Below are 19,019 nucleotides of genomic sequence, written 5' to 3' on the forward strand. Positions count from 1 at the left end.
GGCCACCAAATGTTAAATGAATACTACTTGTATAGTGCTTTTCTACCTTTTAAGGCAGTGGTTCTCAACCTTTTTTCAGTGATGTACCCCCTGTGAACATTTTTTTTATATAAGTACCCCCTAATCAGAGCAAAGCATTTTTGGTTGAAAAAAGAGATAAAGAAGTAAAATACAGCCCTACGTCATCAGTGTCTGATGTATTAAATTGTATAACAGTGCAAAATATTGCTAATTTGTAGTGGTCTTTCTTGAACTATTTGGGGAAAAAAAGACATAAAAATAGTGATTCAATTATAAATAAAGATTTCTACACATAGAAGTAACCATCAACTTAAAGTGCCCTCTTTGGGGATTGTAATAGAGATCCATCTGGATTCATGAACTTAATTCTAAACATTTCTTCACAAAAAAAGAAATCTTTAACATCCGTATTTATGGAAAATGTCCACAAAAAAATCTAGCTGTCAACACTGAATATTGCATTGTTGCATTTCTTTTCACAGTTTATGAACTTACATTCATATTTTGTTGAAGTAAAAATATATTTATAAAGGATTTTTGAATTGTTGCTATTTTTAGATTTATTTTTGAAAAATCTCAAGTACCCCTTGGCATACTTTCAAGTACCCCCATTTGAGAACCACTGCTTTAAGGTACTCAAAGCGCTTTGACACTATTTGCACACTCACCCTTACACACACACTGATGGCGGGAGCTGCCATGCAAGTCCCTAACCACGACCCGTCAGGAGCAAAGGTGAAGGGTCTTGCTCAGGAACACAACAGACGTGACTAGGATGGCGGAAGCTGGTCATCGAACCAGGAATCCTCAATTTGCTGGCATGGCCACTTTACCAACAGAGCCACCGAAGTAAAGTTGGCGCAGGGACCCCCTAATTGTATAAAACTGGGTTTTAAATAAAACTGCTGAAGTTATTATGCCAGGTGAATACAGGTGGCACTCATTAAGGAGTTTTGTTCCTAGACCGTAATAAAAGCTGAATTTTATCAATCAATCAATCAATGTTTACTTATATAGCCCTAAATCACTAGTGTCTCAAAGGGCTGCACAAACCACTACGACATCCTCGGTAGGCCCACATAAGGGCAAGGAAAACTCACACCCAGTGGGACATCGGTGACAATAATGACCCAGTGGGACGTCGGTGACAATGACTATGAGAACATGATACTGTGAAAGATCAATCCATAATGGATCCAACACAGTCGCGAGAGTCCAGTCCAAAGCGGATCCAACACAGCAGCGAGAGTCCCGTTCACAGCGGAGCCAGCAGGAAACCATCCCAAGAGGAGGCTGATCAGCAGCGCAGAGATGTCCCCAGCCGATACACAGGCGAGCAGTACATGGCCACCGGATCAGACCGGATCCTCCCTCCACAAAGGAGAGTGGGACATAGAAGAAAAAGAAAAGAAACGGCAGATCAACTGGTCTAAAAAGGGAGTCTATTTAAAGGCTAGAGCATACAAATGAGTTTTAAGGTGAGACTTAAATGCTTCTACTGAGGTAGCATCTCGAACTGTTACCGGGAGGGCATTCCAGAGTACTGGAGCCCGAAATGAAAAAGCTCTACAGCCCGCAGACTTTTTTTGGGCTTTGGGGATCACTAATAAGCCGGAGTCCTTTGAACGCAGATTTCTTGCCGGGACATATGGTACAATACAATCGGCAAGATAGGATGGAGCTAGACCGTGTAGTATTTTATACGTAAGTAGTAAAACCTTAAAGTCACATCTTAAGTGCACAGGAAGCCAGTGCAGGTGAGCCAGTACAGGCGTAATGTGATCAAACTTTCTTGTTCTTGTCAAAAGTCTAGCAGCCGCATTTTGTACCAACTGTAATCTTTTAATGCTAGACATGGGGAGACCCGAAAATAATATGTTACAGTAATCGAGGCGAGACGTAACAAACGCATGGATAATGATCTCAGCGTCTTAAGTGGACAGAATGGAGCGAATTTTAGCGATATTGCGGAGATGAAAGAAGGCCGTTTTAGTAACGCTTTTAATGTGTGCCTCAAAGGAGAGAGTTGGGTCGAAGATAATACCCAGATTCTTTACCGTGTCGCCTTGTTTAATTGTTTGGTTGTCAAATGTTAGAGTTGTATTATTAAATAGAGTTCGGTGTCTAGCAGGACCGATAATCAGCAATTCCGTTTTTTTTGGCGTTGAATTGCAAAAAGTTAGCGGACATCCATTGTTTAATTTCATTAAGACACGCCTCCAGCTGACTACAATCCGGCGTGTTGGTCAGCTTTAGGGGCATGTAGAGTTGGGTGTCATCAGCATAACAGTGAAAGCTAACACCGTATTTGCGTATTATGTCACCTAGCGGCAGCATGTAGAAGAGTGCAGGGCCAAGGACCGAACCCTGGGGAACTCCACACGTTACCTTAACGTAGTCCGAGGTCACATTGTTATGGGAGACACACTGCATCCTATCAGTAAGATAAGAGTTAAACCAAGACAGGGCTAAGTCTGACATACCAATTCGTGTTTTGATACGTTCTAATAAAATATTATGATCGACAGTATCGAAAGCAGCGCTAAGATCGAGGAGCAGCAACATAGATGACGCATCAGAATCCATCGTTAGCAATAGATCATTAGTCATTTTTGCAAGGGCTGTCTCCGTCGAGTGATTTGCCCTGAAACTGGATTGAAAGGTTTCACATAGATTGTTAGACGCTAAGTGTTCATTTAACTGCTCCGCAACAATTTTTTCGAGGATTTTTGAAATAAAGGGAAGGTGAGACACCGGTCGGTAGTTTACCATGAGGTCAGGATCGAGGTTAGGTCTTTTAAGAAGAGGATGAATAACCGCTTTTTTGAATGCTAGGGGAACAGTGCCCGAGGAAAGTGATAAGTTTATAATATTTAGCACTGATGGACCTAATAATACAAAGAGCTGCTTGATCAGTTTCCCAGGAAGAGGGTCAAGTAAACATGTTGTTTGTTTTATTCCATTTACACATTGTAACAATTCCTCTAATGTTATTTCCTCAAAACGAGAGAAACTATTTTGGAGGGCAGTATCCGCCGTATATACAATCGTGTCAGTGTTAATAGAACCCCGTTGTAGCTGGGACGCATTGTCTTTAATCTCCTTTCTAATGACTTCAATTTTCTTACTAAAGAATTGCATAAAGTCATCAGCTGAGTGGGTGGAGCTACTGGAAGGAGTCCCTTGTTGGGTTAGCGATGCTACCGTACTAAACAAAAATTTAGGATCGTTTTTATTACGGTGGATGAGATTTGAGTAATAATTAGCTTTAGCTAAGGTAAGCATGCGTTTATAAGTTATTAAACCATCACTAAATGCTTGATGGTGCACCTCAAGTTTAGTCGTGCGCCATTTGCGTTCCAGCTTTCTGCATAATAATTTCTGAGCTCTAGTTTCTTCTGTAAACCACGGGGTGCGCTTTTTTGGAGCCTTTTTTAACTTTAGCGGTGCTATGTTATCAATGGTTTCGCGCAGGGCGTCGTTAAAGTTGTTAGTGAGGTTATCAATAGAGCCCACATACTTTGGGAATGGTGCCATTACCGAGGGCAGTAGGTCAGCAAGAGTTGTCGTTGTGGCCGTATTAATGTTGCGGCTGCTATAGCAGTTATTATTATTATTAGTTTGACGAACATGCGTCTGAACCTCGAATTTTATAAGGTAATGATCGGACAATACTTTAGTATACGGGAGTATCGTAACTTTGGAAGCGGTGATACCCCTGACAAGCACTAGGTCTATCGTATTACCGTTGCGATGCGTGGGTTCATTTATTATTTGTGTGAGACCACAGCTATCAATTATAGTCTGGAGCGCTACGCACGGTGGGTCCGATGGGGTATTCATATGGATATTAAAGTCCCCCATTATGATTATATTATCGGCGTGTGTCACTAGATCAGCAACGAACTCTGAGAATTCATTGATAAAGTCCGAACAGGGCCCTGGGGGGCGGTAGATAACAGCCAGGTGTAGAGGCAGCGGTGTGACAGACCTCATAGTAAGCACCTCAAACGATTTATATTTATTATTTATGTTAGGACTAAGGTTAAAGTTTTCGTTGTATATTAGTGCGACCCCCCCACCCCTTTTAAGCGGACGGGCAATATGCGCATGTGTAAAGTTAGGAGGACATGCCTCATTTAGCGCAAAAAAGTCGTTTGGTTTAAGCCAGGTTTCACTGAGACCGATGACGTTAAGATTGTTGTCTCTGATGATATCATTAACTAACAACGTTTTGGGAGACAATGATCTTATGTTTAAAAAAACTATATTATAGGTAGTGGGCTGTTTTAGGGAATTTTTGATCAAATTATCCGTAGTAGCAATATTAATAATGTTGTGTTTATTATGCCCAGTGCATTCAGTATAATTACGACCATATCTAGGAATTGATACGACGGGAATGTTCCGATTGTTTGATTGTTGCTTTGATAAACTGCACACATCATGGTTAGCCTCCTCAGTAACGGGGATTTTCCGATTGTTTGTTTGTTGGTTTGATAAACTGCACGCATCATAGTTAGCCACCTCAGTAAAACACATGTCCAACTCTGAAACACTCAAAGCAGAAAAAACTTGTTCTAATTTAACTGACTCCTTACCCAGACCAGTAGTCTCGCATCTTCCATTTAAATGCGGCTGCAGGATGGAGGGAAGTGGTGTTCTGTGGGGATTAGCCTTCTGCTTTGTTTTAAGCCCCGCTCTGCATTCGCGTTTCCGATCACACCGCTGGCGTCTGCTCCGTAGACGGCCCCCGCTGCTACTAGACTCCGCTGCTTCACAGGCCGCTGGATGTAGCCGCCGACGTATTCCCATGCTAGTTAGCACGGTTAGCACGCACGCGTCTATCAGTCCAAAACGGCCCGATATGTCCATATCCAGAAGTGTCTGGCGGTCGTACGTGATCACGGAGTGACCATGAAGTGTATGTCACATCTTATTCTAAAGTATACATGAATTAACTCTTAAGTCACTCAGTCTACACAAAGGACATTTACCTGTTCTCAAATGTTATATAAAATGAGGACAACTCCTTGTTAGTTACATTTCTGAGACAATTATTTTTCTCCAACTTTGTCTTTCACACTTACGTTTGTCACATGCTCCAAAAACAACCATACAAACTTCACAATAAAACATCCTGCCTAAGACACAGATACAATAATGAATATAAGAGGGCCCTCAATCACTTACTTTTATTCTTGTGGTCGATTTAAACCCTTTGTTTGTTTTTTGTTTAGTGCTCCTACCTTCATAAACTATTGCCCCAAGTTAGTCAGGGAGAATAACTTTCTCTTCCCTTTCCAAATCTTATAACAGCACATAATCGATGACAACGCTACCTTTTATGAACCCCAATCTTCTTTATTTTTAATGATGATCAAAGTAGTCAAGAATGTGGAACATATTCGCAGCAAATATTGGTGGCAGTTTTATCCCTTGTGAACTTTTTATCATCGTGTTTACTTCCAAGTCCCACGGCTGCATGGGAAACAATGAAATCTGTAAAGTTAATAAAAAGTGCTCTTACTGCAATCTCCTCAGTGTAGTTGTAGGACTGTCTGACTCATAGCACTCAGTGCGTGTCCATGCACTAAATTAGATGTAATATTTATAATCTGTGTCAATATTAAAGCGGACATCACTAAAAACAAGTTGTAAGAATCCGCAATGCATAGTCATAGGTCAGGGGTGTCAAACTCATTTTAGCTCAGGGGTCGCATTGAGGAAAATCTGTGCACACAAACTTCAGATTGTTTTCTTTGCCATAAAGAGAACAAACACATTCTGAAAATTACAAAAAAAATATTGAAAAAAATACCGGCAGCGGTAATGTTTAGATCCATGAAAGAAATTTGAGAGTGAATGAATGTTTATAACAGAATACATTTACATATGCATAAACATTTTTTTTTGGTCTTTTTTTTTTTAATGAATTAACTTTTATGACATTTTTCCAAAACACAATATAGATTGTGACATATAACAGGATAATGCAATCTATTATCATTTGTTTTCAAAACTGTTAGAAAAAAGTGGGACCCCATTTTTATGGATTGGGGCCCCGTTTTGAAAATTCCTAGCGCCCACCCTCACAGTATTGGTGCGTGGAAGAAAATAGCAGGCAGCTGTGGCATGCGGGCCGGTTCTAATACTAATCAAATATCATCCCAGGGGGCCATAGATACAGTAATTCATTCGGCCCGTAAGCCTTGACTTTGACACCCCTGTCAGGGGTCAACCGCAAAATAAATTAATTTGTCCGTGCTAAAATTAAATAAGCGCCCCCCAGTGTGCGGGATCCACATGGTGTATGACCAATAGTCGCATTAAGGTGTGCATGGACTTTACACGTACAGTCGTGGTCAAAAGTTTACATACACTTGTAAAGAACATAATGTCATGTCTGTCTTGAGTTTCCAGTAATTTCTACGACTCCTAATTTTATTTGTGATAGTGATTGGAGCACATGCTTGTTGGTCACAAATACATTTATAAAGTTTGGATTCTTTTATGAATTTATTATGGGTCTACTGAAAATGTGACCAAATCTGCTGGGTCAAAAGTATACATACAACAATGTTAAAGGCCTAGTGAAATGAGATTTTGTTATTTAAACTGGGATAGCAGGTCCATTCTATGTGTCATACTTGATCATTTCGCGATATTGCCATATTTTTGCTGAAAGGATTTAATAGAGAACATCGACGATAAAGTTCGCAACTTTTGGTCGCTAATAAAAACGCCTTGCCTGTACCGGAAGTAGCAGACGATGTGCCCGTGACGTCACGGGTTGTCGAGCTCCTCACATCCGTAAATTGTTTATAATCATAGCCACCAGCAGCAAGAGCGATTTGGACCGAGAAAGTGACTATTTACCTATTAATTTGAGCGAGGATGAAAGATTCGTGGATGAGGAAAGTTAGAGTGAAGCACTAGAAAAAAGGGGGAAAAAGGCGAGGGCAGTGAGAGCGATTCAGATGTTTTTAGACACATTTACTAGGATAATTCTGGAAAATCCCTTATCTGATTATTGTTACTAATGTTATGGTGAGATTATAAACTCATACCTGAAAGTTGGAGGGGTGTGTTGACCGCCAGTGTCTCTGATGGAAGCCATGGAGGAGCCAAGAAAGTCGCAGCTACCTTTTTGACAGCTGCTGCAGGAGGATGCAAGCTCCGCTAATGTCTCCTGTAAGAGCCGACTTATTACCCCAATTTTCTCAACGAAACCTGCCGGTTGACATGTGGTCGGGAAACATGTTCTCTTGGCCGCTCTGTACCATATTAAAGCTTCACAACAAACAAAGAAACACCGACTGTGTTTTGGTTGCTAAAGGCAGCTGCAATCCACCGCTTTCCACCAACAGCATTCTTCTTTATAGTCTCCATTATTAATTGAACAAATTGCAAAAGATTCAGCAACACAGATGTCCAAAATACTGTGTAATTATGTGATCAAAGCAGACGACTTTTAGCTCTGAGTGTTGCTGGGATAAAATGTCCGCTCCAACCAATAACGTCACAAGCACGCGTCAACATAAGCGTTATCATTCCGCGACGTTTTCAACAGGACACCTCGCGGGAAATTTAAAATTGCAATTTAGTAAACTAAACCGGCCGTATTGGCATGTATTGCAATGTTAAGATTTCATCATTGATATATAAACTATCAGACTGCGGGGTCGGTAGTAGTGGGTTTCAGTAGGCAAGTTTCACTGCAATAAGGCGCTTTTGACATCACATGGCCCGCCTTCCGCCCGATTGTAGCTGAGATAGGCGCCAGTGCCCCCCACGACCCCAAAAAGAGAATAAGCGGTAGAAAATTGATGGATGGATGGACAAAGATAAGACCTGGAGGAAAGTTCTGTGGTCAGATGAAACAAAAATTGAGCTGTTTGGCCGCAATACGCAGCAGTATGTTTGGCGGAGAAAAGGTGAGGGCTTTATCACCAGGAACACCATCCTACCTTCAAGCATTGTGGTGGTAGTATTGTGCTCTGGGCCTGTTTTGCTGCCGATGAAACTGGTGCTTTACAAAGAGTAAATGGGATAATAAAAAAGGAGGATTACCTCCAAATTCTTCAGGACAACCTCAAATCATCAGCCCGGAGGTTGGGTCTTGGGCGCAGTTGGGTGTTCCAACAGGTCAATGACCCCAAACACTTGTCAAAAGTGGTAAAGGAAAGACTAAATCAGGCTACAATTAAGGTTTTAGAATGGCCTTCCCAAAGTCCTGACTTAAACGTATGGACAATACTGAAGAAACAAGTCCATGTCAGAAAACCATCAAATTTAGCTGAACTGCACCAATTTTGTCAAGAGGAGTGGTCAAAAATTCAGCCAGAAGCCTGTGGATGGCTACCAAAAGCATCTTATTGCAGTGAAACTTGCCAAGGGACATGTAACCGAATATTTACATTGCTGTATGTATACTTTTGACCCAGCAGGATTGGTCACATTTTCAGAAGATCCATAAAAAATGTATAAAAGAACCAAACTTCATGAATGTATTTTGTGACCAACAAGTATGTGTTCCAATCACTCTATCACAAAAAAATAAGAGTTGTACATATTATTGGAAACTCAAGACAGCCATTACATTATGTTCTTTACAAGTGTACAACATTAGACCATGACTGTAGGTGTGAAAATACAAAAAAAAAAAAACTTTTGGGGAAATCATCAGACTAAATTAGTGCATAGAAACGTAGGGATTGATCAATGCAAGCATTGTCAGCCTCACGTACACACAGGCCTTGTTTCCTTCCCACTAGTTCTGAAGCAAATCTCTTGACTCGTGTATCTGTTCACTACAGTGTGTGGATCAATGTTAATGTGTATTTAAAGACATGAGAATTTGGGAATTAGCAGCGTAATCAGTCTGAGTTTATCAATGTACGGTTATCACCCACGGTTTTACTATAATTATAAATATATATAATATTGTTCCCAACAATTTGAATGCAAATGTTCAATCACTGTTGCTTTCTATCCTACCTATGTGTACTTTTCCAGCATTATCATTGAATGCTCAGGAACCCTTTTCAGCAAGAGTTGACCGTTTAAAGCTCTGCATTTCAGCCTATAGTGTCTTTATTCATACTTGAACAATACACAAACACCCAGTTAGATGGCAACAGTACTCAAAGGAATCAGCTGACCAGGAACTATGAGCCTTTTGTTTTACTGTGACTACGTTTAATAATATAGAATATCTTACGTAGAATAAGATATCTTTTTTTGGAGCCTGTGCTAGTCAACTATCTTGACACAAATGAGTAGCAGGTTCACAATAATTTTTCAGTTAATGGTGAAGGAGCGTGACAGAAAATAATTAATCTTTTGTCTTCCAGGACTATGATCTCGGTGTTCTACACCAGGGCCTGGACAACCGTCCTGAGGTGTTCAGGAACGACGTGATGCCAAACTTTATGCCAGCGCCGCAGTACCGACCTCGTCCCGCCAACCCGGAGGATATCGGCAATTTCATTGACGATGTGAGTCAAATCTGTTGTGTGCGCACACATGAGACCCTATTCTCCATTTAAAGAGGCGGACTTAGCCACCATGTCTTTAATTAGTGTGAAAAGCATGAAGATTTACCTTCATGGAAAACCATTAACAAGTTTAAATTTGGTCAATCCAGGCAGTGCTTGTCCTGTGAACGTGTGTCGTCACAGTGATGTTGTGTGTGTGTGTGTGTGTGTGTGTGTGTGTGTGTGTGTGTGTGTGTGTGTGTGTGTGTGTGTGTGTGTGTGTGTGTATGCACACGCAACAGCTTATGTTTCCTGGCTGGATGTGAATTATAACCCATAGATACATTTTGTTTCATTTATTATTATAACCACACTTTTGTGTATGATAAGGGTTCTGTTCAGTACCGTATTTTTCGGATTATAAATCAGTTTTTTTCATAGTTTGGCCGGGGGTGTGACATATACTCCGGGGCGACTTATGTGTGAAAATGTTAACACATTACCGTAAAATATCAAATAATATTATTTATCTAATTCGTGGAAGAGACTAAGAAAATGTCAGGAATCGTCTCACACACACGTCAGCAATCGTTATACACACGTCAACCAATAATAATTCGGCGGAGGGAAGTCATGGCAGAAGTGCATTGTGGGTCATGGGATGCTAACTGCTGTATGCTACTGCCGTAGCTATTAAAATGGATTATTTCAACATTGGCGGTAACTTATAAAAACTGAGAAGGGCTGAACAAAAATGGCACCGAAAAGGAAATCATGTACTGCAGATTACAAGCTGGACATAGTGAAATATGCAGCAGAAAACGACAAGAGGAAGCGGCGCATACCTTTTTGGAGTTGGCAGAGTTGATTAGAAGCGACACCAAGGAAGAAGATTTCATTGGATTTATCGATTAAGAGTGACAGATTGTTTGGTAAATGTATAGCATGTTCTATATGTTATAGTTATTTGAATGACTCTTACTATAATATGTTACGTTAACAACATACCAGGCATGTTCTCAGTGGGTTATTTAGGCGTCATATAACGTTCACTTGTTCAGCCTGTTGTTCACTATTCTTTATTTATTTAAAATTGCCTTTCAAATGTCTATTCTTGGTGTTGGATTTTATCAAATAAATGTCCCCCAAAAATGCAACTTATACTCCAGTGCGACGTATGTTTTTTTTCCTTCTTTATTCTGCATTTTTGGCATTTTAGCTGTTTCTGTCTGTGTTTTTGTATGTGTGAAAGCGACCGGATGCGTGATAATTCGTAAAAAAAATCAATCGATAGATGCTACATTATATTAGGCCTAAACGATATATCGATTTTATTGATAAATAGTATTTTTTTGTTGCAGACAATTTAAAAAAAAAAAAAAAACAGTTCTCCTTTTGCGTTAATGTTTACGGGGAAGGGCAGAACTGAGATAGGCTCCCCTCCAAAAGGGACAAGCGGTAGAAAAATAGATGGATGAATCTGTGGTCCTTGCGCTACGTCACGGATCACGTGTCTAGCTTGCTCATTAGCTCTCAAAATGGCTCGTGAATCTCTGAGATTGATACTATTTTAATAATATCTATTTACTTTGGAATTTTATTTGGTGTCATATCAGATATATTTCATAATATATTCAATATAGAGGCAGCTTGTTTTTTGACTCTACTGGTACTTTAATACAACGTGGTATTTTGGTCCTTTCATCTCAATCAGTGTTACCAAGTGTCTCTCAATTGAAGCGATCACAATAGAGTTAATAGTTTTTTTTGAAAAGCTGTTATTTTAACAGGCGTGATGTACTCTCCATCCAAACATTAAGTGCAAGATAGTATTTCTCCTTCCAGGGGTCCTCCACTTATTTTGGTAGTGATTGAGTAAAGGAACGTTTGAGCCAAAACTGCACACATGCAAGCACACTGTGTAGTCAACTGTATTGCAATTAGGTATGTCCTGATATTACTTTTACACTTTAGATACAATATCAATCTTTTAGTCTTGATCAAGTGAAATTAGTCAAACCAAGAACAAACACCAACCGATTTATTATTAGCTGTCTGGAATGGATATCTTTTAAGTTGATGTGAAGTGATTATTTTTTTTTTTGTGACACCAAGTGGCCAATAATTAAGTCAATTTCATGATACAGTAAGTTGAATGATGCGGACACGTTTGTTACTAGATACTTTCCAATACACATTTACGCACACACACACACACACACAGTATAATAATGATTGTGATTAGCTTGATTGTGTAGAACGGGTGTAAAAACTAATTTTAGATGGGGAGCCATCCATCCAGTCATTTTCTAACGCTTCTCCCCTTTGGGGTCGCGGGGGGTGCTGGAGCCTATCTCAGCTGCACTCGGGCGGAATGCGTGCTACACCCTGGACAAGTTGCCACCTCATCGCAGGGCCAACACAGAGAGAGACAACATTCACACTCACATTCACACATTAGATCCAGTTTAGTGCTGCCAATCAACCTATCCCTAGGTGCATTATTTTTGGGGGGGTCACATGGAGAAAAATCTACTCCCAAGTGGGCCGGACTGGTAAAATCACGGCACGATAACTTAAACATAAAGCCTTCTTTAGATTGTTTGCAAAGTATTGCAAACAATCTAAAGTATTTCCCTTTTGTAGCGATCTTTCTTGAACTATTTGGGGAAAAAAATATATAAAAATAACTAAAAAGTTGTTGAAAAATAAAAAAGTGATTCAATTGTAAATAAATATTTCTACACATAGAAGTAATCAACTTAAAGTGCCCTCTTTGGGGATTGTAATAGGGATCCATCTGGATTCATGAACTTCATTCTAAACATTTCTTCACAAAAAAAGAAATCTTTAACATCAATATTTATGGAACATGTCCACAAAAATTCTAGCTGTCAACACTGAATATTGCATTGTTGCATTTCTTTTCACAGTTTATGAACTTACATTCATATTCAAAAAATATATTTAGAAAGGATTTTTGAATTGCTGCTATTTTTAGAATATTTTTTAAAAATCTCACGTACCCCCAGGGGTACGCATACCCCCATTTGAGAACCTCTGATCTGGTGGACACATTTAGAACAGCAGTTTCTTTCATTCAAAAATTTCAGCTCATTTATATATTTAACTAACTCATCCCGCCGGCCGGATAGAACCTGTTCAGGCCCGCGGGCCTTACGTTTAACATACCTGGTGTAGAGGCTGTGTGATCCATGTCCGCTAAGGATTGTTTGCTCTGTTGCAGAACTTGAAAGCAGCCGACAATGACCCGACAGCGCCCCCCTATGACTCCCTGCTGGTGTTCGACTACGAGGGAGGCGGCTCTGACGCAGGAAGCATATCCACACTGAACTCGTCCAGCAGCGGCGACCAGGACTACGACTGTCTCAGCGACTGGGGACCTCGCTTCAAAAAATTAGCGGACATGTACGGAGGAGGCGAGGACGACGACATGCTGTAAACGTATAAAGAAGGTCTAGTGTGAACGTTTTGTGCCTGAATGTGAGATTTGCGTCGGTGCAAAATTCAAAGAACTGCTGAACTTAAGAAGTGGAAAAATCAACTATTAGAATTCGTCAATGAAAGTTATGCTTAGTGCAGTTTGTGCGACTAACTGGACTGCAAATGAGTATTTTTATGTCACATCTTTTTAGGTGCAACACACTTTTTTACAGCACAAACTCATCAAAATAAATAGTTTCACTATCCTGTACAAGTTTGTTTGAAACTTAGCCTTGACAATGACAGATGTACATGTACATATATTAATTTAGTTTCCTAAGCACCGTGCTTCTCAGTCACAATCTTTTTCTCCTAACAGTACTGTCAAGTAAGATGAAATCTGTCTTTTCGTTTTGTAATGTCATACGACTTATTCTGCAGGTACACTTTTTTTTTTTTTTTTTTGTTATGTGGATTTTTATAAAGGTGTCTTAAAACATTTGTTCTTGGCCTTTCAGTGTCACCTTTTATGTTGATGGAATGTTACCATGATTTAATACGATCACTGTTACAGGAGCACTTACTAGTGATGGGGCCAATGACACATTATGCAACACAAGGTCCCCTAGTATCCCCGTGTGTTGCTTTTAAGAAAAAAACGTGCCGATACAATTACTATGAAGCACTAAACAGTTTTCAGCTCACAGGTGACTGCTAGTACTGAAAGAAGTCGGTCTGGCGTGCTGCGTTAGTACATCGGGTTTTGGCGCCATCAGGAACTTTTAAAACAAAGGTTTATTTTAAGTTGGGAAATAATTGTGATTTTAGTGCCAAAAATGGTCAGTTTTATTACTATTTGGCTCATTGACCAGTTACACGTCTTACTCTTTTCTACACAGCTATTATCATAATAAAAACGTTTATTTGCTTGCCAACTTAATCCACTTTTTAATCCAGCAGATGGCACCATTACGAAACAGCAATACTGTACCAGTGGAGTGTGCCCCACACGCACTCTGAGGTTGGACCCAGAAGAAGCACAGCCATTAAAAGAACACAATGCTAGATTTATAGCATAGCAAATGAATCAGATGACATTGTATTATTTTTCTTTAAATAAAATACAAATTCGTAATTCATCCCCAGGGATACACTTAACAAAAATATAAACACAACACTTTATAGTTTTTGCTCCCATTTTTAATTAGTTGAATGCAAATATCTAAAACTTTTACTATATACACTTATTCATCTCAAATATTGTTCATAAATCTGTTAGAGAGCGTTTCTTCTTTTCCAAGATAATCCATCCCACCTCACAGGTGTGGCATATCAAGATGCTGATTAAACAGTTTGATTATTGAACAGGTGTGCCTTAGGCTGCCAACAATAAACGGGCACTCTGAAATGTGCAGTTTTATCACACAGCACAATGCCACAGGTTTTGAGGGTGCTTACAGTTGGCATGCTGACTTGGAATGTTCATTTCTCCCAACCATGGCACAGTTGGGAGTGTGGCTGTGCCAGCAACCTGGGGGTTCCTGGTTCAATGCCCAGCTTCTACCAACCTAGTCAAGTCTTTTGTGTCCTTGAGCAAGACACTTCAAGTAATAGTATCAAAGCGCTTAGAGTACCTCGAAGGTAGAAAAGCGCTATACAAGTATAACCTATTTACCATTTCCCTACTGTAAGATGTCTCCAAAGGCGTTTCAGATAATTTGGCAGTACATCCAGCCAGCTCCACAACCGCAGAACACGTGTAACTACACCAGCTCAGGACATCCACATATAGCAGGTTCCCCTCCATGGTCGTTTGAGACCAGCCACCTGGACAGCTGCTGCAACAATTGGTTTGCATAACAAAATAATTTCTGCACGAAGTGTGAGAAACAGTCTCAGGGAAGCTCAACTGCATGCATGCGGTCTTCTTCGGGGTCTAGTTTGTCGTAACCGACTTGAGTGGGCAAATGCTCACATTCGATGGTGTCTGGCACGTTGGAGAGGTGTTCTCTTCACTGGTTTTCCCTGTTCGGGGCGGATGGCAGACACCAAGTGTTGGAGAGCGGTTTGCAGATGTCAATGTTTTGAATTACGTGGTCCATGGTGGAGGTGAGGTTATGGAATGGGCAGGTGTATGTTATGGAAAACGAACGCAAGTGCATTTTATTGATGGCATTTTGAATGCAGAGATAATGTGACTAGATCTTGAAGCCCATTGTTGTGTCATTTACCCTTTACCCAAGACCATAACCTCATTTTGCAGCATGACAATGCATGGCCCCATGTTGCAAGGATCTGTACAAAATTCTTGGAAGATGAATACATCCCAGTTCTTGGATGGCCAGCATACCCACCGGTCATATCACCTATTGAGCATGTTTGGGATGATGTGGATCGGTGTAATTGACAGCGTGTTCCAGTTCTTACCAATATTCAGCAATTTCACACAGCCATTGAATAGGATTGTAACATTCCACAGGCCAAAATCAACAACCTGATCAACTCTATGCGAATAAGTGTTGCCTTGCGTGAGGCAAATAGCAAGATTGGACAAGAAAGCATTTCTGTGCTAAGTTGACTTTCGGTGTAACATCCATCCAGCTGCAAAACCACTCGCCATACAGCAATAGATGATATCTGTCACCTTCTATGTTAGCTACTTCTCTTTGTTTTTGATGACTATTTTCTGCTGGATTTACTCTCTCTTATGCTGCAGCTCTCACATATACTGTAATATTGTACATGGTAATTGTTATATGTTGTATACATGATTGTGGGAGGGGTTGTGGCCTGCTGTCAGGTTAATTAATCTATTAATCAGACAAGAAGCAAGGAACAAAGAAGACAGTTAATAGAATAGAATAGACTATTGTCATATGTGCATATAACGAGATTAAAGACTCCAATTTAAGGTGCGGTTGTGGGAACAAATATGGGGTAAAATAACACGAGATAATAAAGGAAAAGCTAACAATTTAAATAAACAGACTACTATCCAATAAAAATAACAAGCAATCCTGTACAATATACAAAACACTATAGAAATACAAAATACTGTACAATATACAGAACAAGACAAGAGGACTGAAGTAAAAAATAACAATCAGTGCCGGACGTATTGCACTCGAAGGGTACTATTGCACAGTAGGGTATTAGGGCAGGATATTGTACAGGGGTGAATTATTATTATTATAAGTTAGAGTTCAACATGGTGACAGCTCTGGGAAAAAAGTTGTCTCTGAGCCTGTTTGTTCTGGCTCTGATGCACCTGTAGCACCTGCCCGATGGTAGCAGGTGGAACAGGTGGTAGCCAGGGTGTTTGCTGTCTTTGGTGATGGTTTTTGCATTCTTGAGGCAACGGGAGTTATGTAAATCCTTCAGGTAGGGCAGGGGGCAGCCGATGATTTTTTGTGCAGACTTTATGACCTTCTGAATCCCCTGTTTGTCTGCTTCAGTGCAGCTGGCGTACCGCACTGTTATGCAGTACGTCAGCAGGCTCTCGACAGCTGAGCGATAGAAGGTCACCATCAGCTGCCTCTCCAGTCTGTTCTTCCTCACAACCCTCAGGAAGTGGAGTCACCGCTGGGCCTTCCGGATGATGACAGTTGTATTTTGGGTCCAGGACAGGTCAGCAGATATGAGGGTGCCGAGGAACTTGAAGGAGCTGACTCTCTCCACCTCCTCGCCGTTGATGTAGAGGGAGGCGGGGTCTGCAGTGTTTTTCCTGAAGTCAAAGATGAGTTCCTTGGTTTTTGTGGTGTTCAGTGCCAGATTATTCACTGAACACCACGCTGATAGTTTCAGAACCTTATCTATGTATGCAGACTCATCCCCCCCTGTAATGGGACCCACCACCGTTGTGTCATTGGAAAACTTGATTATGGTGTTCCCCGAGTGGGCTGGACTGCAGTCATGGGTGTAGAGGGAATACAGCAAAGGGCTCAGCACACAGCCCTGTGGAGAGCCGATGCTGAGTGTGCGTGGGGAGGACAGATGGGGGCCAACTTTTACTGTCTGAGGTTGGTTGGTCAGGAAGTCCTTAATCCAAAGACAGGTGGGTGAGGGGAGGCCTAAGTCCAGCAGTTTGGTGACCAGGATGTCTGGAATGACGGTATTGAAGGCGGAGCTATAGTCAATGAAAAGCATCCTGACATAGCTCCCCCGGTGTTCCAGGTGGCTCAGTGTGGAGTGGAGAGCCATGGATATGGCGTCATCCGTGGATCTGTTTGCCCGGTAGGCAAACTGCTTAAATAGGGACCTGTTAAATAGGGATCATGAGGAGAACGTGGGCACTGCACACTTAGTCACAATCTCGACCTACGCTCTAAGGTCCAGCTCCCGCGTTCCTCTTTTTATTCAGCATTCCATAGTCAACATCACTGAGGCTGCCTCTAAAAGGAGTAGTCACATATATTATGCAAAGCAAGTCCAGGCCGCATAGTTCGTGACAGAATGTGATTTCACCTTGTCCCCGCTTCGTCTGCGTGTTGTCCTCTTATCTTCGTTGAGACCCTTGAAGTCTCTGTCTTGTCTGCGTGCTGTCATCCCATCCCTACCTAGGTCCCTGAAGTCCTTGGCTGCCAACGGGCCAAAACAATGATAACATCTTGTGGCTGAGGCCACCCCTCAGACAAGAAGTTTTGTCCCTGCATAGATTAGAAAAAGTCTAACCTGAGCAAAATAGCTAATAACTAAAGCAACAAACTTTAAGCAGACTAAAGTTAGTGTAATAAAATAAATATATGTATATATATTATATATATATATATGTGTATGTATGTGTATATATATGTATATATATATGTGTGTATGTATGTATATATATATGTGTGTATATGTATATATATGTATATGTATATATGTGTATATATGTATATGTATATATGTGTATATATATATATGTATACGTGTATATATATATATACGTATATATATGTATATACATATATATATATATATATACATATATATATATATACATACACGTATACATATATATATATATATATTCTAACACCTGCGGACCTGCAGCAAAGCGGGGTGTGTCAGGGCTAGCTTTGAGATTAGCAACAGGTGTGTAGATGACACAGCTGAGAGTGTTTGTTTGTCTGATCACTTGTCGCTCTGTTAAAGGCAGCAGTTGGGAAGGAGAAGGAGCGCAGAGACGGAAGATAAACATTTGTGTGTTCACTGGTGAGATTGACAGACATTTGTTGAAAAGCATAAAAGAACATTTATTGCAAAATAAGTAACTGTTCGAAAATATGACTGAGGCTATCATGTCCGTCATTGGCGAGAACTCCACAATGATATAGACATAATAAACGGTACACATGTAAATATTATGTACATATGTTATGTTTTATATCCCTATATTTAGTCTATTTACACCTGCATTGTCCTTTCCATCCTTACTCTTTCCATCATTGTAACTGAGCTACTGTGTGGAACAATTTCCCTTGTGGATCATTAAAGTTTGTCTAAGTCTAACATCTGCGCCAGGTACATCATAGTCCAAAGTGTCCTGGAAATAACGCATAATGTTGGAATATTAGGGATCCTTCACCCAACTCGCCAACACAATGTCTTGTCGACACCAAATCCAGTACAGATGTTCATGAAAGGGTGCACCAAACCCAGGTGCAGTAGCACTTCTTAATATGGACCATTCTCTAAGGGGCGCCGCAAAAGATTCATATTCGTGCTCAGCGCTCATTTCCTCATGCAGGCCAGAGACTGTCACCAGTCTCTGGCCTCAGGTAAGTTAAAAGGTCAAAAGTAAAATGACTATTGACAATACTTAGAAATCAAACACATTTCTATCTTACTTGGTTGATTGGTTTCAGTTTATTTCGAACATGCATACAATACACAATGTAATGCATCACATTCTTCGGCCTCCGTGAACGTCTGAGACCAGCCACCCGGACAGTGGCTACAACAAGTGGTTTGCATGACCAAAGAATTTCAGCACAAACTGTGAGAAACCATCCCAGGGAAGCTCATCCGCACGGTCTTCGTCCTCATTGGGGTCTCGACCTGACTGCGGTTCGTCGTCGTAAAGGATGTCCGAAA

General features: G+C 40.6%; 1 protein-coding gene across 1 annotated transcript in view; it reads left to right on the forward strand.

Moving 5' to 3' along the window:
* The window catches only part of cdh1 (cadherin 1, type 1, E-cadherin (epithelial)), a 55,203-nt gene extending 41,758 nt beyond the window's left edge, over positions 1–13,445 (forward strand). Inside the window, exons 17-18 of the mRNA XM_061911083.1 lie at positions 9,378–9,521; positions 12,748–13,445. Coding sequence (XP_061767067.1) covers positions 9,378–9,521; positions 12,748–12,963 — 360 coding nt within the window. The 3' untranslated portion in view covers positions 12,964–13,445. The remainder of the gene's footprint in view (positions 1–9,377; positions 9,522–12,747) is intronic.
* The last annotated feature ends 5,574 nt before the right edge of the window (positions 13,446–19,019 follow it).

This window comes from Nerophis ophidion, linkage group LG09, assembly GCF_033978795.1.
Source record: "Nerophis ophidion isolate RoL-2023_Sa linkage group LG09, RoL_Noph_v1.0, whole genome shotgun sequence".
Classification (NCBI taxonomy): Eukaryota; Metazoa; Chordata; class Actinopteri; order Syngnathiformes; family Syngnathidae; genus Nerophis; species Nerophis ophidion.